At 41.7% G+C, this 21,988-nt stretch overlaps 1 protein-coding gene across 1 annotated transcript; it reads left to right on the top strand.

Moving 5' to 3' along the window:
• Positions 1-1,690: 1,690 nt before the first annotated feature.
• LOC139693683 (vasotab-like) lies at positions 1,691-20,248 on the top strand. Its single transcript, XM_071591925.1, has 3 exons — positions 1,691-1,814; positions 16,994-17,173; positions 20,077-20,248. Exons 1-3 carry the CDS (start codon positions 1,790-1,792, stop codon positions 20,112-20,114), a joined length of 243 nt encoding a protein of 80 aa, XP_071448026.1. The 5' UTR covers positions 1,691-1,789; the 3' UTR covers positions 20,115-20,248.
• Positions 20,249-21,988: the final 1,740 nt, after the last annotated feature.

The raw sequence follows: 21,988 nt of genomic DNA, 5'->3' as shown, positions 1-21,988 counted from the left end.
CAAACAAACACACGAGGGCATTTTCCCCGCACGAAAATATTCGCGCGTCTTCAGGTCAGTGACCCTCTCGTATCAACCTCCCAAGGCTCGAGTCGTCCATCCCGTCGGCCACACGGGCGCCTATCAGATCGCATCCCTCCTCCTCCGGGGCCTCATCGAAAAGAGGGCAGAGATTAACACGAGCAAGCATTGCAATGACTCATGACGGCGAAGTACCAAAAACAGAAAAGCAACGGAGCAAGTAAGCATGCGCATTGCCCCTCTTAGAACGGGTAGAAGCGAGCAGAGAAGAAATTATCCTCGAGATCACGATCACGGAACATCCACAATCACGCGTATATGAGAGCACATGGACGTGGGTTCTTCCTCTCATAACCTCTGACCTTGCACGTGTTTACCAAGGATTTTAATCGCCTACTTTCTTCCCATTCTATCACCAACTTGTGCTTAATGACACCCCCTGCCAATCACCTTTTTTGTGGATCGCGGGCAATTTGTATACATCTAGGTGAACGTATACAGAATGCCTACTTACTTATTTTGTCCGTCCTGCTCGAGAAGAATGCTACCCGGTAATTAGTGGCTGCGTTGCATGTGAGCCCGCCATTTGGAATTGGTTTCCTTATTTGTGTTCTTAGTGAAGTCAGTCACTAGAGGTATCATTTTTGTGTGAACCGTGTGAGAGTGCATATATCGGTGCGTCGCATTCCTTATCTGTGCCTTTGGGGACTGGGACGATGATTCGCATGTCCATGTGATGGTGGAAATTACCCTTCTTACTTTTCAATTCTAATTTGCACGTTATTGGATACATTTTTACTATATTCTTAGCTGCATGTGCATGTAAGTTTATATTACATGTATCTGCATGCATGTAAGTCAAAAAGGGTTTTGCATGGATATATATATATACGCCCCTGTGGGTGTAAGTTTGCATTAATATTATGGTTTTACATGTGATTTTATTCTCTTTAACGGGTGGTACCCTAACACCCACCGCAACGCGCCCCTACCGCTTGCGCGGTATTATGTAGATGTAGAAAAGTATATTGTGTACATGTACATATATCGGATGCTACGTGAATGATGTTGATGTCCGGTCACCCCCCCCCCCACTGCCATATGCCATTTAGGTGGATCGCGGGATGTCATATAAATGCGTAATTAGTGGAGTATAGGTGGATTGATTGGCTGGTGACCTAACAACCCCTTCCACACGTTTTTGCGCGACAGATTTCGCGGAATGGTGAATTCACGTAGATGTTATTAGAATCGAGGAAATTAATCCTCGTCCGTTTGTTTGGTCCAACTGATCTTGTCACGACCTCTGGCCGGACTTGAGCGACGTGCCCTCGATATCGAAGGCGGACGGACCTTTTGACTCCGTCCACCCATCAGTGCGCGATTCACCCTCCCCACCCCCTCCCTCCCTCCAGAGGGGACTCACCACTTATTGCCGGTTTTCCTCCCAACGAGAAGGAACAATTGAAGGTCGAATCGTTCCAGCGGACATCACTGCTGTTGTGGGAGGGCGTGGGCGGGAGAGGGGGTGGGAAGGGGGGTGGTAGAGCACTCATTTCCCCATCCCCCGTCCGCAACACAGACCCTTTGGTTTCGGCCTCAACCTCCCCTCCTCCCCCTTCCATCTTCCAGCCCTCCCCTCACCCCTCCCACCCTCGAAAAAACCAGTCTTCTGGATTAACCACGCCCCCGACTATAAAAGATCGCGCAGCGGTGCGAAGGAGGGCAAACCGCTGCGAGATACGAAGAGAGAGAGAGAGACAGAGTCATGAAGATCGCCGTGATTACCTTTGGTGAGTGAACTACAATCTATTTATTTTCGCATTTTAAATTTTCAACAAATAACAGTTGACAAACACGGCAGCGGAGATCACGTGTATCTGTGTCTCCAGAGGGGTTGGTGGTTATTCTAAAGGCGCACACGCTTAGTTGGCAGCCGTGCGGTTCGAAAATGCACGGCGAGATCCGTTTCTCCTTCTACGGGAACGAAGTGTTTGCTAATCTCGGACGAATTGGGGACGGAGCTCTGTAACATCGGGCGCTGCCTGAGAGAGGACTGTATGTATCAAATGTATCAACTGACAGGGTAGCCGTGTAAAGAGGGAGGGGGATGAATAATATATATATATATATATATATATATATATAATCTACGGAATTTAAAATATATTCGGTTCTACATTCCGAAGATCTTGGCTCGATTCTCAGGTCACGTTGAGTGCGTGTGAGTGAGTCGGATCCAACTAACTATACTAGTCGGTGCGGAGAACTCGAAAATTGCAACGCAGTCCGTCAGATGTGATCGTACCTCAAAGCACATTATCTTTGTAATAATATCAAAAAACTTGCGTCGAAAGTTAATCTGTTTATCTTATGCTGCTGCCGACGGAGGGATACTAACCTGTCGTTCGGACCGGAGGAAATTCTTGATTGAATGAGTAATTGTTGTTAAAAATAACAGATGGATGTTGGGGAAAAAGGCGTAAAATATTAATAGATACGTAAATTCGCCCTGGTACGCGCGGGCAGGAGGAGGTGATCCAACATTAGGCTTGCGACGTCAAAACTGAATGTTACTTAAATTTGAGTCGGAAGTAAATGTGCTGAATAATTCAAATGATGGAAATAATTCCTGCGGCAGCTACAAGCACTACGATATCTAAGCGCTAATTATTATTTCTCTTAGAAATGCGAGACCAGCTCCTAGCAATCGGGACAAAAAAATAAAGTTTACACGAAATAAATAACATGCCACAGAGTACTTAGAATGAATAATTCATGCCGCGGTTGTTCGTAGTTTATGTGATCATAATGTTTGGGTACTCGTGCAATTCCGATCTACTCGCCAATTATTCTGTCCGAGTAATGATAGTTGGATTTTACTCAGGAGACTCGATGAGATAGCAATTTCATCGAGTTTTTTCCGGCAGCATGACCGCGATTGTACTTTTTCTTCTACTTGCGCGTGGTACTCTTGGAAAGCCATCACCACTTGGGTGTGCGGCAGGGGATGACTACACACCAAAGTATGCAACGCGAAAATTAATATTTTCTTAATTTTTATATATACCTAAATATTGAATGAAATAATATAGACCATGATAGCTAAAGGTACTTGCATCACGATATCTAACTGAGACATCCATCTCTACGCACATGAGCTGCTAGTAACAAGAAGAACGATAAAATAAAAGGTTAAATGAAAGTACGGAAACACACTAGGCGACATATAGTGTGAAATGAAAAATACTTCCCCCCCCCCCACCTTTCCGTGGTCGGACAATGTTATCCTGATCCATTATCGTTCGTGGCATCATAAACTTATCTGTTCTGCACTTAATCTCCGGCCGGCCGGTGAGGGCGGGGTAATGTCCTCGCCAACTAACTCAGAGGTCGCGGGTTCGATTCCCGCCTAGGTGGATTTTCCTCCATATAGGGCTTTGTTGTATGTGATTGTTTTCAATGTAATGTCTGTAATATAAGGGTTAGGTGGAAGAAGGGACTATAGGTCTCAACCTCGCCCAATTAAGTCGATAAATAAATAAATAAATCTCTTTAATTTTATTGACATTGGCCCACCGTAGTACAATGGGGGTAATAATACACTTTCAACATCATTTCCAGAGAGACATCTTAGCGATTTATACGAGAGATTTAATCTGTAATTTAAACTTCTCTCCGTTAGTGATTCCCAGGCTAGCTGTTCTAATATTTTGAATATACTACTGATTTTATCATAATATCGTTCTACAAATCTAGCTCCTCTACGCTGCACACGATCCCATTCGGCAATTAATCCAATTTTATGAGGATCCCATATACTTGAAGCATATTTTCAGTGATACCTAACTTGTCAATAATACCACTTTTCTTTAACCTTCTCGTCACATTTCCCCAATGACCTTATAATGAATCCTAATCCTTAGTTCTAAACTCGTCGGGAGCACCTGATTTCGCATTCTTCCATCAATTCTCCCTCCAACGTGGGAGGGAGAATTGATGGAAGAATGCGAAATGGAAGAATTCACGTTAATTTCCGATGGTCATCCCAACACTCCACCCAACATACGTGCTAAGAGAAACAGATAAAACGACCGAATCAGTAACCTCTGAAAAAACATCCGTGTCTCTGAAGTCATGAGGACTCGCCGGGGGTGTTATTACGTTATGGACACCGTTATGCAACCGCTGAACGGAAATTAGGTCCTGCACGTACGGTCACAACGCACGGAGTGAGACGTCGGTAACTTTCGATCGATTCAAACGATTGCGTGAGTCACGTGGATAATAAAACATAGGTGTAAAACACCGGGAAAGTCGAAATCATTCATTCTACTCAATAGGTTTCACGTGAGGAGAGGGATGGATGATGAAAATCGCCGTTTTTTGTACTTTTGGTATTTCAACTACTGGTGTAAAAAATTTAATCGCTTTTAATTCCAGCAGAAAATACAGTAATACCGTAAAACGTGTCCTTCACGGGTTCTTCGATTTAATAATTCTGCAATTGCGCATTTGAAATGTCAACAATTCGTCTCCCTCGGTAGGGTCTTCTTGTTACGTCACCTAGAGTTAACGAAGTCCGGATTAAAAAAAACAACACGTTCTGGAAACACTATGGTCACCAACGTAACGAAACATAAAGTGGACGCCGAGCACTGTTCAGATAAACTTCCAAAAATGATAATACCGAATTCTGAGTTCGTTTTCGGGATGTTCTTGGGAAGTTGATTACCTGCGCGAATTGTTTTGAGAGCTCGTTCTTTGGAACGTCAAAATAAGAGCGGGCGAAATGGTCTTCAGGCAACTTCAACGGTTCGCTGCTCGCGAATAATAAGCGACTGCCTGAGGTGCGGAACTACGGGGGGCTGCGCCGGATAATTGCACCCCCAGACACGTGATTTAAGGTAGGGAATGATTTAGGCTGGGAAGCACTCACGGAACGAAGGTTAAATTACATATTAAATCTCTTGCATTAATTGGAAGGATATCTCTTTAGCAGTGATGTTGAAAATGTATTATTAGCCCCATCGTATTATGGTTGACGAGGATATTTAAAAGATAATACGGAGATTTGTACGTTACACTTATTATGAATATTAGACTGTTAGTAACTATTCCACGGACTACACTATGAAAACAAATAGAAAACCTTAAAAAAGCCGGGATCCCTAGCAACGCAGTCAGCAACTATCAGGTAGCATTTTTATTTATTTTTAGTACACTACCAGCCACCGCTTTAGTGTGTGGCAGGGGGTGAATACCATACATACCAGACTAAGTATGACCCGAATATTTTTACCATTAGCGCGGTCGGACAACGTTATTCTGATCCCTTGTCGTTCGTGGAAAACATGACGTCTTAAATCTATCTTGATCTCTCTAATTTTAATATAAATTATAGATTCAGGTGCGATATGGTGGAACTTTTCCATAATAACAGAGATGAAGACTACTACAATTTACCAATAGATAAAGATTTATCCAAGACTAGTTTCTCAATACACTACATCATTTTCAATTGAAGCTCTCACTGTACAGGTCCGTAATATATATATATATATATATATATATATATATATATATATGTATATATATATATATATATATATTATATAATGTAAAAAGTGGGGAAACCAAGGCATCTCCACGTGCTGGGAGGGGTTTGGCAAGTGGGAAAAACCAAAGCTCTGGTGATGGGAGAAAAAAGCGGTTTAAAGTGGGGGTGGAGGTTAAGGGTTTGTTAAGGAATAAGGAAAGACAGAGGAATACGAAGACTCTAGTTGGTTGCGATAAGATGGTATTTTCTTCTTATCTGCATTCCTTATGACGTCAATCGTCTTGTCACAATTGCCGACCTGCCCATCACAATTTTCAAGTACCCTAATATCTAGTGGAAAAGTGGCATTATTTGTTCATTATTATGTTTAAAGTACACACAATTACTCATATAACTGCGAAATATGTACCATAGGATACTAAAGGATATTTTGCTTCATGTTAGTCAGGGCGTAGCAGTACGCAAGACTGTCTGAGACATATTACGTTAAGTGTATAAAACTTAGTTCGTAGGAACAAAAAGTGCATTAGTTATGCGAAATACTACATCATCAAGGCAGATTCAATTTTTCTCATTTGTCATAATCTTTCAAATCTCCCAAGGCATGAGCAAAATAAGTGATTTTTTCAGTTCGAGGGAAACATATGCACACAAAATGAATTGCAGGCTCTAATAATCATTCGCACCCCTTTTTATTGACTGAATATTCCCTATTGTTGGGTAACAGCCAAAGTAAAGGTTATGCTTGTTTGGATATTGCACGGGGTCTATGCTGCGGATACACTCTTAGGATAATATGTTTATGTATTATTTCACCAGGTGAATTAGCAACGACATGACAATCCCATCTTTTTATTAGACTTTGATGATTTCTTAAGTCTAAGCTACTTAGAAATAGAATGGCTGGTGACCCAACACCCCATGCCACACATCCTTGCGACGTCTTGTGGAATATTTCATAAATGTGTAGATATAGAATGATTTGTAGAAGTGAAAATTGGAACACATGTTAAGAATATGTAAGGTGCAGAGCATTCGAAAATGAACGGATAAATCTTGGCATCGCCGGTTTAGGAATTCAGTCAGTTATGTAAAGGAATGCGTTTTTCTATGCGTACTTCATTCAATTATAATCGATCATTTCTATTCGAAATTGTCACCTATTTAATGTTAATCTCTTTATGGGAAATTAAAAAGTATATGGCGAAATGTGAGAAATTTCATAGTTTAAAAATCATTTACCTTTGACCACGTCTCGGACCCAGATCCCTCGATATGATGCCGAGTGCTTTAACCAAATATCTACGAAAGTTTCCTCTCACAATTTGAACTTCTTCGGCGCTTTAGAGGAAGAAGATGTTGTGACGAATTACCGTAAGCACAATGTCACAGGTTAATGGTGGGGTAGTCTTATCCACTGCGCCATTGATCAACGAGATTAGAGCCAACGTCCAGTCACAAAAGCTTTTTTTTTCCTTTGGCAAAGAAGTCCGATCCAAATCCGCGTTGGGTTTAAGTAACTGTGGCTGCATTTCCCGCCGTTCTTGAAATTGACAAGGATGTGGTCGAGAGCCCATTTTCAATATTCATTTTATTTGGCTGGCGTATAATGGTTTCTATTTCGATTGATAAAATAAATTCCATGCCCACTCCGACTCCGAATGCATTTCAATGAAAAGAGTGACTAAAAATCCCCGACATAGTGTAAATGTTTGACCCCTTTCTGCAAGTGGGCACAGCAAGTGAAAACTGGTTTAAAAAATCTCATCAATTTCCGCAAAGAATGTGAATTTCGCGATTGCCTCTGAATGAATCCACCTAGAAGAGTACATGGTAGGTGTGATGAAAAGGTCACAAAGAAAATTTTTCGCTGTTTAAGCCTCATTTAGAATATGCTGCCAGTACATTATGGGATCCTCGCGAAGTTAGATTGATGACCGATTTAGATCGCGTTGAGCGTGGAGGATGTAGATTGGTAAAACGTTGTTGCGATAAACTTAGTAGCGTATCCAAAATATTAGAGCAGCCAGGCTGACAATCACTCCCGGAGCAAGGGTTACAGATTGAAGCTCTTGCATAAATTGGAACGGCGTCTCTTTAGCAGTGACGTTGAATTTTTTATTACCCTTCGTACTACGGCAGGAGAGATGATGTTACTAAAATTAGAGAGATTGAGTGTACAACAGTAAAATTTAAGATCTCATTTTTTCCACAAACGACAAGGGAATCGCATTGTCCGACCGCGGTAGGGTTGTGTTCGGAGAAGATTATTCTAGTGTGTACTCATGCCCTGCCACACACCCTTGCGGTGGCTTGCAGGAAATGCATAAATAAAGTAATGTAAAAAAATCAAATAAGATTGAAGTTCTTGCATAAATTGAAAGGATGTCTCTTTAGCAGTGATGTTGAAAATGTATTATTACCCCTATCGTACTACGGTGGGAGAGATCATGTCCATAAAATTAGAGAGATTCAGTGTAGAACAGGTAGATTTAAGATGGCGTTTTTTCCACGAACGATGAAGGGATCAGAATAACCTGGTCCAACCGCGGCAGGGGTAAAAAATAATTGATAAAACATTAGTCTGGTGTGTATTCACCCCCTTTGCCACACACTCTAGCGGTGGGTTGCGGGGTACTAAATGATAAAGAAACAGATTTCAGAGACGTACCGCTGTGGGAGTATGCCGATTCCAATAAATTATGCCATAAATGTTTCATGCCGACAAAAAATCATCCATTTCGTTAGTAACATTTCATCTGGAAAATGATTCCCAAGGAGAGAGTAGAAATTACCCTTGGTTAAATATTCATTACGTTATTATCAATAACTATCCTCCAATATTTATGAACAATATAGTGCGATGTCATATATATCGTATAAATCTGTGGAAAATTTTCTTAAGATTACAGATATCGTATAACGCCGGTTTTCACGAACTTTTTCGTCAATTTTCTGCCACCGTGAATTGCTCATCCCATACGGGCGGCCAGTTCCGTCATTGGACATTTATGCTCACTCATAAACAAACGACAACACTGGCGCACTAAACTCTTGTCACTCATCACATTTGGTCCACATAGAGAGCACGAATTTCCTTATGATTAATGTCAGCAGCTTTGAAGTTTTTTTTATCAGTAAAAACCTTATCACTGAACGGACCTCACATTTGGCGGGAATTTCATTACTATTGTTCATTTTGACTTGCTATTTTAAACAAACTTCAAGCGGCGCGACTTACCAACCACTGCAGCTCGAGGCGTACTGACCTACTGTGTACTGCGTCAATACAGCGACCGTTAGGCTCCACCAACTAACTCTTACGTTACACGAAAACGGAGGTTACTTTCAGGACAAGCCTCCTATGTTAGAAGGTGGACGGGGTAGTTTCTGACGCGTAGTCAAAAGAGAGTCCTCCCGAAAAAAAACACAATGTGGATGCAAATTATGTTCAATTCAATGTAACGACAATGCACTTTCAATTGTCTTCTCTGCGAAAAACTCAAACGAAGGCGTAAAATAACCTGCCGCTCGAAAAAACATACAGGGGTTGGAGATGCATTGATAGATGTGATTACCATACAAAGAAATCATATATTAGGTATAGTGTTGGGAAGAGGTGTAAGGCAGGGTTGCTCATTATCACCGTTGCTGTTCAACCTGTATGCAGAGGAAATGATGAAAGAGGCATGGGAAGAACTGTAGGTAGGAATGAAAGTGGGCGAGGAATTCGTAAAATCAGTTAGGTTTGCTGATGACCAAGCTTTAGTTTGTCAGTCAGCCAAGGGGTTGCAAGCATTGCTTAGTGAAATGGAAATTCAGTGCGAAGTGTTTTGGACCAACACGGTCAAAGTAGTAGGGACGTAAGGAGAAGAAATGCGCTCGGCAAAGAGGCCTTCACAAGGAGGAGGGAGTTGATGACAGGGACATTGAGTAAGGATGTTAAGAAGAGGATCGTCAAATCTTTTAAAATGGAGCGTAGCTATGTACGGCGCGGAAACGTGGTCATTGAAGCAGGAGGATAGACGTAGATTGGAGGCTTTTGAAATGTGGGTGTGGAGAAGAATGGAGAAGGTGAAATGGACGGAGAAGAAAAAAAATGAAGAAGTGATAGGTATGGTGGGCGAAGAGAGGGGTTTGTTAGGAGAAATCATAAGGACGCAGGAAAAATGGGTGAAGGGCGTATTGATGCAGTGGGATGTTGAAGACTGTAATAGAGGGGAGAATGAGAGGCAAACGAGGAAAGGGGAGGAAAAGGATAGGGATGTTGGACGGGATGAAGGGAAGAAGGAAGTACACAGTGATGAAGAGGGACTTCTACCTTACAATACAAAAAGATACCAGTACCACAATTTAACAAAGTATTAATTACTTAAAAATTGAGACTCCTCCATATTTATGACCTCATCACCTATTTTCATTAAGCAATGGATAAAACGATTGTATTATTTGAAATATGCTCCAGAGAAACTAGGCAGTAGGAATAGAAACTATTCTAGTTAAAATTTCTAAAGAGCTAAAGGGAAACAACGGATGGGAGTGATCCTTTGAGCTGATACGCAGTACTTACGAGGAGGAATAGTATGTCCCGAGGAATCCCTTGGATTCCATCGCAATTGAACCCAATTTCCATAAAAGAAGCGGAAGTTTGTGTGTACTATTAAGGACGATTAGATGTGATTTCGCGTGCAGCAATTGGAGGTCTAATAACCACCAACCGAAGGTTTTCAATTACATAGTACCCTATAAACCACCGCCAGGGTGTGTAGCAGGGGGTGATTACAAACCAGACTACTTTTGACCCAAAATAATAGCCAACCCTTCTATCGCGGACGACATTATTCTGATCTTTTATCGTTTGTGGGAAAAATGCAATCTTAAATTTATCTGTTCTAAACTTAATCTCTCATTTTATTGATATGATCTCTCCTACCATAATACGATGGTGGCAATAATATATTTTCAATATCATTGCTAAAAGAGACAACCTTCCAATTTATACAAGATATTTAATCTGTAATGCACCATTCGCTCCTTGAGTGATTCTCATCCTACATTTAAAAAAAACCATAAATACATTAATAAACCCTGAAAGGTCGGTTTAGTAGGTGATGGTAGAGATCACCCAGTACTAAGCCCTATACGGCATGTGAAAATTCACTCATCAGGGTAGGGGGGCCAGTTCCTTTCCCTGTGCCGGCTATGGTTTCCCAGGAAGACGTGTTACCCGAAAAATCACTTTAGCTTGGGTGGAGCTGCAGGTGACCAGAGTGCCTCGCCCGGGAATCGAACCCAGGGCCCTTCGGTCAGCAGTCCAGCGCTCTACCCTCTACGCTCTATATACACACTATAATAATTTTGATACGCTACACACTTAATATCATAACAGCGTTTTACAAGTCGAGCTCCTCTACCCGGCACTCGATCCAGTTCGGCAATTAATCCAACTTCGTGAGGATCCCATATAATTTCAGCGTATTCTAAATGAGGCCTAACCAGCGAATGATAACATTTCTCTTTAACCTTTTCATAGCATTAACCCAATACTCTTCTGCTAAATTGTTAACCTATCCGCGCAATAAAGGTTAAAAATTATTGAAAACACGAGGGAAGATTATTTTGGTTTCAGAAAGGGAGGTGAGGAACGCTAGACGACATTGCATTGATGAGAGCATTAATAGAAAGGGACATATAAGAAAGTATAATAACCCATGTCTTCGTGTACTTCGTTGTTTTTGGGAAGTGGTTCCGGGCCGAGATGCTGGAACTCTGCCTGAATGAATGTTCTAAGTTCTTATTTAATTAAGTGTCCTGCAAGCCACCGCTAGGGTGCGTGGCAGGGGTTGAATACACATCAGACTAATTTTGACCCGAATATGACTCTGCCGCGATCGGATGATGTTATTATGATTCTTATCGTTCGTGGAAAAATGGCATCTATCTCTCCTACACTTAATCTCTTTATTTTTATTGAAATGATCTCTCCTACCGTAGTACGATGGGGGTAATAATACATTTTCAACATCACTGCTAAGAGATGTCCTTCTAATTTATGAAAGAGATTTAATCTGTAATTTAACCTTCGCTCCGTGAGTTATTCCATCTTTAATTCTCTAATAATTTTGCTATGTTACTCTCTTAATCATAACAACGTTTTACAAATCTAGCTCCTTTGCGCTCGTCCAAAAACCTTTGGTAAAATTACGCGAAATTACGGCACATGTCCATTCGTGCGGAATTTCACCCCCTCTCACTGTTTAGTGTGTCAAATCACGAAAACAATGAAAAGGGGATGTGGAATTTAATTTCGCGTCTAGTCTCACATCAAAACGAGACGAGTGTGAATTTGGTGTGCGTGTGTTTGTGTGCGTGTGTGCGCGCCATTACGTATTGGCGATTCAGCGTGACTGCGAGAAACAGGTGACAGTTGATGAGCGTGAAGCCCGCCCTTCCTCTCCCCCCCCCCCCCACCCCAACGTCCCCCACCCTCTCCCGACCCCCCGTGAGGAGAAGGAAAATTAGAAAAGGAGGCCGGCCAATGACGTGGGAAGAGGGGGAACTCAATTTCCCCTTGAAGGTCAAATTAGCAGTCATCATCGGAGACCTTTTTCAGGCAACACGAGCGCGCTTCGCATAACCTTCAACGAGATGAGGAAACACCGTAATAATTAAAAGACTCCTGCAGGAAAGTTTTCCATATTCATATCGTAGCGTGTGGTCAAACTTATTTTAACATCTCTCCACGCGTGAAAAAAATAATAAGTTTGTAAGTAGTGGAAAAAATTTGTTTATGCAAATTTAAAACACAGAACATTGAATATAATGTGTGTGCATGCTTTCCTGTGTTGGGTGGGACGTTCTGCTGCTTGGGAGCCGGAAAGGTCGCTTCCTTTGGATCCCGCAAAAGAGGTCATTTCTGTTTTCATCCATCTTATTCTCTGTGTGTCACCCTCCAAGGGGGTGATTCAGCACCAGGTGGCAATGTCAATCATTAAGTTTTTCTTAATTTTTATTTACATTATGTATTGTACAATAATTCTAGATGAGATAGGTATTTGTTTGCTTACAATAAATGAAGGAAAATAAAAATGCTTACCCCCCCCCTATTGCGGTTGGAAATAGTCATTCTGTTCCCTTATCTGTTGTGAGAAAAATGGCATTTAAAATCTATGTGTTCTACACTAGATATCCCTATTTTATTCTCGTGACCTCTCTTTACCTTAGTGCAATGCGGCCAATAATATTTACAGTTAGGTTCGCGTGAATGAAGATATCATTTTACGTTTACATCTACATAATACCCCGCAAGCCGCCTCGAGGGCATGTATGGCGGGGGGTGTTAGGTTACCACTCGTAAAATAGAATGAAACCACATGCAAAATCAAATCATGTTACTTCTACACAAATGTTAGTTTGATCATGCACTTGGATACATTTTAATCACACTAATGAAAGTACTTACATGCAACAATATTCAATAAAAGGATACGTACATTCGAATCATGCAGTAGAAATTTTAAAAAGATGGTTCTATTAAATTAAAAAAATATAGTGAATCAAAGAACATGTAAGATGCTGACAAATATGTAAACTGCCAATTCTAATTATCTCCTACGCGATTGTTATCATGTCTATTTTGATCTACAATGGTACGAGGAAAAAAAAGACATTTTGAATCTATCCGTTCTACGATAAATCTCCCTCATTGTACGTTGGTGATCTGATGTACCATCAAGTAAGTCTGGGCCTGTAATATGTCTTTAATATCCTAAAATAAGTGATCCACCTCAAATTTACGCAGTAAATTTAACCTGCATTTAAGCCTAATACCATGTTCTGTGTATCTATCGTAAAAATTACTTACATTTTTTGAATTATGCAACGTTATAGCTGGAAAATAACGTTGAAGCATCACGTAGCTTTGATGTGTCACGCCTGTTTTGTTTTCAACCCCTCCCCCTCATTAATAGCGGTAATTTTCAGGATAGCGTGCAGATGCAAACGTAGACCCAAAGAAATAGACCACTGTGGATACCCACACAGCGGGCGGAAACCATTATTCCGGAAGAAATTCTTACAGTCCTTCATAATTTTGTAATTTTAAGAATACAAATGCGTACACTGCAATGGGAGAATAAAAGTAGAATCGGATATTTGCTTCAATTACGTCGTTTAAAATTATAATTTGTCCGCTCTCTCCATCCGATATGTCCGAGGTTGTCTCCACCACCAGACACCTAATGGATTCCTCCTTCTTCAAGTATATTGTCGGCTAAGAATTTCGCGTTCGGTCAGCGCAAGATTTCGCCCAAGATTGTCGCACCAATAAATGAATCTTGGAAATTATCGCTCGGAGATATACTAATTAGAGAAAGATTTCCTTCTTACTGAATAAGAACATGTCGCTGAAGACAGGATAGTGATTAAAGATGCGTTGAAAAACTTCTCATCTACGAGTACATATATCCATATCTACTACACGCTACCCCGCATGCCGTCGCAAGGATGTGTGGCAGGGGGTGTTAGGTAGCTAACTATTCTTTCTACTCCACTACTCCCACATTCACATTGGCACCATGTTATTCATCGAAAGGGCAAGTGGAAGGAGGATAACACATTAAAAAGGGTGGTCTCACATTTAACGCAGTCACCAATGGTGTATCAATGTACATACTACAGGACGGACAATTTTCGAAAATACATTAGACCTTGAATCTAATGTCTATTCGAAGCTCCTCACACGTGCGAAGATGAAATTTTAAATGATAAGCGAAAGATTGGGTGAGTGAGAAAGATCAAACGAGGAATACTCAGCGAGTGGGGGCGTGGATCTTGCTGGCTCGTTCCTACGCAATACTTATTGAACTCATGACGAAATAACTGCTTGGGATTAATTATCCTAAAATTATCAAGATAAAACGATGTTATTTTTCACTTATTCGATAGCCCAGAGCATCAATTTGGCGTATAAATTAAATGAAAAATTTATTTTGGTGGAATCATTGAGCTATTATTTTTACCTTGAGTGAAGCATAATACTGTTAGATCATAAAATTACCAAAAATTGCTTAACTTGGAGGGACGGGGGGTGTCACTTTTCGATGATGGATTTGGACCACCTAAATTCGTGTATAACTAATGGATGATAGAAATATTAATAATTGATTTGGTGCCATATCTTGAAAGGACAGATAGGAAAACCATTGCAAATTCCATATTATCAAACATGACAGTGATTTGTATGCAGCATGGAATAATCAGATGAACGTAGAGGTCATGTGAGCACTGCCCGTGATCAGGGATGGGAGGAAGAGGCGTTGAACAGGAGGGGAACGGGGGTGAGAGACTCGGGTGGATAACCTGACGTGGGATTTGCGGTGCCGTTCTTACGTGCATGTATCTTTTTATGTTGATTTATACTAAATTAAGAGTGGTATCAAACAATATTACAAACACTCATCACCGGAACGTGAAAAACGATCGCGTACGTTCGGAAAGCCCTCTCTTGCCCTCTCACCCGATTAATTATCCATCGCACTACTTCCTATTAACCCTAGAACGGTAACGGGGGTGAAAAACACCCCAGAGCGGGTTGAAATCTCGCGCCAAACGAAAACGGCTTACGTTTGTGACTCGTGACCTTTACCACAATTCTCGTCAATTAATGTAGTAGTTGTAGTAGTTTTTAGGGGAGGCTACCGACAGCTGAGGTCATTTCCGCCATAGGGGATGGACAGGAAAGAATGAAGGGTGGTGAGAAACCCGGCGTCGGCATTAGCCTACTTTTTACGAAAGGCGCCAAGGGGTCCGCAGCTTAACGTCCCATCCGACGGACGGTGTACTCACTCAAAGTGCCCTCCACAAAGCACCTCAAGTAGGGATTGAGATACCTCTGAAAAATATTCAACACCGTCGGGATTTGAACCCGGGCCCTTTGGGTGGGAAGCCAGTACGTTAGCCCCCGCACCATCTCGATCCCCTGTCAGTTAATGTGTCACGTGATTCTATATTTTTAAAAAACGAAAAAAAAAATGAGCCCCCATAGGACTCTCATAGTCACAATGGGTGTGAGATGCGAATTTTTGAAATTTTTTTACCCCACGTTACCAGAATGGAGGAAAAAAATAGCGTTACCGTTTAGGGTCAAATTTGAGAAACAAAAAGAAACGCACCGAAGTGTATGTATTTGAGGAATGAAATTAGTTTCTAGGCAATGGGGCATAAGAAATTCAAGCGTAGTCCCTCATTTACAATGAAATACCCCCAAAGGGAGAATGGCGGGTGGTGTTAGGTCACCAGCTACACATGTGCAATCCTTAGATCTCTACACAGATATCAGTTCGAACATGCACTCGGGCGAATTCATTCACAAGAAAGAAGGTACTTGCATTTAAGAATGTTCAGTAAATGGATTATTCAGTAGCAAAATAAACTCAAATAATTCGGGAATCAATGTTAGGAAAATAGAACCATCCCTTCAACATTCAGCAATCCACGAATCATTGGGAAATTCAAGAACTCGCAAGGAAAGTCAATTTAAAAATACGCGGACGTTAGCTCTTACGTATAGAAACATTACCACAACACTCGGCCGACCGACGTCATCCTTAACGGGCTTAGGAGCTCATTTTTAAGGATCCAGGGCAACCGATACGAAAATTGTCGCCGGTTGTTAGTGTGAGTGATAAGACTATGTGGCGAATCGTCGTGGAGGACCTTCACAGGGATCGGGATGGTGCGGTGGCTGACGTACGGGCTTCCCACCCAGAAGCACCGAATTCGAATTCCGGAGGCTGTAGATATTTTTCATCCCGATCCCTACTTGAGGTGCTTTTTGTAGAGCAATTCGAGTGAGTACGCCGTCCGTCGGATGGGACGTTAAACTGCGGACCCCTTGGCGCTTTTCATTAAGAGTAGGCTAACGCCGACGCCGGGTTTCTCTACACCCATCATCCTTTCCTGTCCCTCCCAAATGGCGCAACTGTCGGCCACATCCCCTATAAACTACTACTACTGGGACCTCCACTACAAGTCTTACACCATTAAAATAAGACAGATACTTTGCCAAATCCGCCAGGAAAAAGAGAGGTGGACGTTGCAACCTACTTTTGTGTTCCTTAAAAAAATTGTATACTAAAAATGGCACGTCTCCTTCGCTTTTTCATAATTACCCCATTTTCTAAATACTATAAGTTCGATGACAACCAATCCACCCAACACCTTAAATTTTCCCTTCACTTTCAACGTCCGGTCGCATGAAATCCGAAAATCTCGACGTCCCCGGGTTCACGCACCAGCGAGCCCCCGCTGTCTCTCCTGGGGAGACACGGGCCTTGGGACTCAAGCGGTGGGAGCCCGAAGGACGGTCGTAGTCTGGGAGGAAGTGCGCTCATTACCGTTTCCTCCTTGCAGTTGTGGTCGTGTGCCTGGCCGTGCTGTGCTCGGCGGCCGAGGAAGAGGAGCCGCCACCGTGCCGAGACGTCTGCCCGATGACCGAGGCGCCCGTCTGCGGAAGGACCAAGGACGGCGAGAGGAAGACGTTCACCAATCAGTGCAAGTTGAACGTTTACAACTGCCAGAACCCGGCCAAAAGTGAGTCTTGCCAATTGGATCCAAGAGTGTCCAAGAACGGCAAGAGGAAAGATATTAATGACTGCGGCTTTCCTCTCGAGTAGTCCTGGTAGTCCATGGTAACATCTAAACATGATTAGAACGCCGTTTACTAAAAGTGTGACTCCCTTACAAACCGAAAATCGATGGTCAAATGCCATTATTTTGGAACACATCATAAACTATCTCATGATCATGATCATCTCCAAGGTTTTTTTCTGGCTCCGGTGGCGGCGGGGTAAAGTCCTCGTCTGCAAGTTTAAGGGTCGCGGGTTCGATTCCCGCCTGGGTGGGTTTTTCTCCTCCTAAGGCTTGGGTGTTTGTAATCGTATCCATTTTTAATAGTAACCTGCTAATAGACCGATGTAAAAGACCAAAAAGTGCTGTTTTCGGAGTAAGGCTAAATTTATCATTTATTTATTAGGTAATCTGCCGGTTAAGGTATGTTTTTGGATGGACACGACCACCAAATAAATATTTTTTAAATCCTAACAAAACACAATATCCAGCATCCTAATCTATTTCAGCTCCCTCTCTTCAGCTCAGGGTTCAAGTGTATCAACTGTTAATTTAACCTTCGCTTCGTGAGTGTAAAGGGATCAGGATGGCTGTATCAAACCGAGCTATAGAGAAAAAGCATTTTTCTATTTTCAACCTAAGTAGTCTAGTGTGATCTCATAATTCCATCTAGCTTGAGTCGTAGTCCTTCTTGTAACCTACAACTTCACTCATATGCGTAGAGAAGTATATCTCAATTAGATACCATACTGTACGGACCTGTAGTTTCATGATCTACGAATATTATTATTAGGTAATCTACCGGTTAAGGTAGGTTTTTGGATGGACGTAATTACTAATTAAATAACTTGTGACCCCTAGCAAAGCACAACATCCTACTCTACAACAGGTCCCTCTTCAGCTCTGAGTACTTTCTTCCTCCCTTCATCCCATCCAACATCCCTATCCTGTTCCTTCCCTTTCCTCTTTTGCCCAACATTCTACCCTCTATCACAGTCTTCAACATCCCACTGCAGGTCAACACCCCCTTCATCCACTTTTCCTGCCTCCATAGGATTGCTCCCAACAAACCCCTCTCTTCGCCCACCATACCAAGTACTTCCTCATTTGTTTTCTTCTCTGTCCATTTCACCTTCTCCATTCTTCTCCACACCCACATTTCAAAAGCCTCCAATCTACTTTTCCGCACCGTACATAACTACGCTCCATATCAAAGTTTTTACAAGTCTTTTCTTAACATCCTTACTCAACGTTCCTCTCAGCAACTCCCTCCTCCTTGTGAAAGCCTCTTTGACTAGTGCAATAATATTTTGCCGCGCAGCCATAAGAGATGGGTTCCAAGAAACTGCGAGAGATGCCGCAACAGTAATTTTAACGGAGTTATCCGCTAATATGCATTTCAGTGCAACAATTTCAGACAGTAAGAATCATTCGCCTTGACCGGGATTCGAACCTGGATCTGGGTGAAGACGAATAAGTTACTGGCAAGTTACTGTTCTGTTGCGGCATATCCCGAAGTTTCTTTGGAATTTGCCAAGGTATAAACAGCCTAAGTGTTTAAAAGTTGGCTTTAACCTCGTGGACTGTGGCGCGTCGCGCACGACTACGAATGCCTGTGACATTGTCTGTACGGCATTCCGTCACAACGTTAATTGCTCCTTTAAAAGCCCCAAAATTTCAGTTTAAGAGGACGCCTCGATAGCTTAACTGGTTAAGCAGTCGACCGGCCATCGAGGGATCCGGGTTCGAATCCCGGTGAAGGCGAGTGATTTTTACACTCTGAAATTGTTGCAATGATATGAGATGGGAATGACTAATTCATGAACTTCTCAGGCGAAGCTTTCTCAATCAACCAATCAACTTGGAGCGTTGATTCTTTTCTCCTTTGCCAACTTCAATTAAACCCACAGTAATCACCAGGCTCACCAACGAATACGTACCTAAATTTACATAAATCTGATATGGTACATCATTTTCAAAGGGTCAAATTAGTCATACCATTCACGCGAGACTCATCATGGTACTATAGTCATTAATATCGTTCACGTCACATCCATTGGTTTTAATTGCATTGCTCCACTTTCCATTTTTGAAAATAATACATACAACCGCCGGTTGTTCATCTACACAATACTCCAGCCGGCCGCCGAAAGGGTGTTTGGCAGGGGGTGTTAGGACATCAACCCATACATGCTCAAATATTGGTCCATGTATTAACTTGAATACGTGTTGGCTTATGTAAAACTCAAGTGCACATATGTACGTACACAACAGACAACAATTGTTGCGCCTGACCAGTTCATCAAATTTTCCATTTTTCAAATCAATTTCATTTTTTCAGACTACATTTTAGAACGATAGCGTATTGTGCGAAGGGGAAATAATGAGTAATTGCATCTGTCTGAGTCAAGGTCTGTCTGTCTCTCTAACATGTATATTATCCCGATATTCAATCTAAAAACACAATTTGGTGCCATATTAATTCCATCTGTTTTGCAAAATAACTCAAAGAGGTACCCTCTACCTTTTAAAATGTTTAAGGCAAGTTTTTATAAAGTCTGCTTTAACTGAAGGTCAGCTTATACCGCCGATTAAGGTCAAAACTCATGTTTTATGACCACTAGTTTAGTCAAAATCGACCATTATTTAACTTCTAAATAACTGGCCGACGATGTTACCATGGTGAAAATGTTCACATTCTCCAATGAGCAATCTTATATGTTCATAAATACGATTTATCGGTAATCTATCTCTCCAAGTCAACGATCAGTTTAACTAAATAGTGAATTTGACGAGACATTATAAAAACCAGTCCCTAAGTCTAAGCCTGCCATATTTCTAAAACGTTTTCCTTCTTCTTTTCGCAGGATACAACGTCATCTACAGGAAAGCCTGCACACGATAATGAAAAACAAAACCCATCGAGAACTGCGGTGAATTCTTTCCAAAGTCATCAATAATCGTACTATGGAATTCTAACGCCGAAAAACAAATAAATGTAAAAGTATATTAATAAAAACCTAACAAAAATTTTCTAAATTAATCTCAATTGAATTCGCGACGTATTTGCTGTCTCATTGATTTTGAATTAATGTATAAAATAATAGTTTTTAGCAATGAGCTTGAGAAAATCGGATAATCCAAATGCGACGCTTACCGTTAATCCTGAACGTGTCGATCTGTCGTACTTTATGTCGCCATGGAGGGTCAGAGAGGCTAAGAAGCGGAGGAGGACAACAAATCCTGTCTGAGGTGAGTGTGTCTGTCTTCAGAGTATCCGTTGCGTCTCCTGATACGCATTTCTGAAAATGGGAAGATATACTGTACGCTCGCTGGAGGTGCGTATGCTGAACCATATCCGTTCGCATGATTGCACTCATAATGGGATGATATTTCACGATTCATCGTGAATATTATTAAATGTAATATTTATCTACATCTACACAACAGGCCGTAAGGGAGTGTGGCGGTGGGTGTTAGCCATACGAGGTCTGTAAATTAAGTAATGAGACTGATTTTTTAAAGAATTTTTTCATTAAAATAGAATTACAATTTTATATTGTCACCCTCTAAATAACTTCCTTCTGAAGCCACACAGCGCTGGAGATCCGTTCTTTCACTCCTCATAGCTGTGCTGGAACTCCGACCCTGCTGGAATAGCCATCAGCTGGTCGGTTACAGCCGTTTGAATGTTTTCTTCGACTGCCCCACCAGAATGAGTTCCCTTGAGGTGATTTTTCAACTTTGGGAAGAGAAAAAAAGTCACAAGGACTCAAGTCAGGCGAATGAGGAGGAATAAGGAGCCACAGGAATGCTTTCACTGGCCAAAAACTATGTGCTGGTCCTTTTGGTCTCGCGGGAGGTTTTTTGGAACCATTTTTGCGCAATTTTTCTCATCCCCAAATCATTGGTCAAAATCTAATGAACGGTGGTGTGAGTCAAATTCAACTCTTCCTCGATCATTCTGAATGTCAACCGACGATCTGAATGCACAAGATCCCGGATTCTGTCGACATTTTCATCGGTTCTTGAAGATGAATGCCTTCCGCTTCGTGGTTCATCTTCAATCGACTCTCTTCCTTCTGAAAATACCTTAAACCCCCGAAAAACTTGGGCTATTGACATAACACTATCTCCTTAGGCCTGCTGAAGTTCAGCAAGAGTTTCCATTTCATTGTGTCCAAGTCTGAAGCAAAACCTGATGGCACACCATTGCTCGAAATTGATGTCACTCTTTTTTAGAACACCATAGAAAGATTGATTCACAAAAAAAAATCGCTATGGACAACCAAATGACTCGAACGAGTTCAAACCCGTACTGAAGGCGAATCACATGTTCCCCTTCCGCCCCTCCAAGCCCAGCGCCTCCAGTGTTGCCAGATCGAACGCTAAGTTGCCAGTCTCATTACTTAATTTAACGACCTCGTATAAGTAGGAGTTCTTGTATACACTTGAATACATGTTAGCTCAATTACTAAACCTCTCGTGTATGCGAACATGCCTATAAAATACATCATGCCATGATTGTTGAGTATGACTAATTCATCAAATTATAGATTTCAAGTTAAATTGATCATTTCGGTTCCATGGGTTCGGTTATGCTATTTTTGCATATTGTGTGAGAGAAAAACGAACATATACTTGATTAAGTCAGGTGGGAGCTCTGTCTATGACTCTTATTTTATCATCCCAGTGTTCGAATTCACCCTTTATATTCGGTGCCGTAATATTTCACTCGGTGTAACGAGCAAACTGGGGTGCTCTGCGCCTTTCTAAAAG

This window comes from Hetaerina americana, unplaced genomic scaffold (genome assembly GCF_022747635.1).
Source record: "Hetaerina americana unplaced genomic scaffold, ioHetAmer1.1.p SCAF_5, whole genome shotgun sequence".
Taxonomy (NCBI): Eukaryota; Metazoa; Arthropoda; class Insecta; order Odonata; family Calopterygidae; genus Hetaerina; species Hetaerina americana.
Note: the sequence above shows the minus strand (reverse complement) of the source record. Positions and strands in the feature narration are given on the sequence as shown.

Coding starts and splice junctions, on each gene's coding strand:
- LOC139693683 (XM_071591925.1), top strand. CDS start 1,790: ATGAAGATCGCCGTGATTACCTTTG. Junction 1,815..16,993: donor GATCGCCGTGATTACCTTTG/GTGAGTGAACTA, acceptor TCCTCCTTGCAG/TTGTGGTCGTGTGCCTGGCC. Junction 17,174..20,076: donor CTGCCAGAACCCGGCCAAAA/GTGAGTCTTGCC, acceptor TTCTTTTCGCAG/GATACAACGTCATCTACAGG.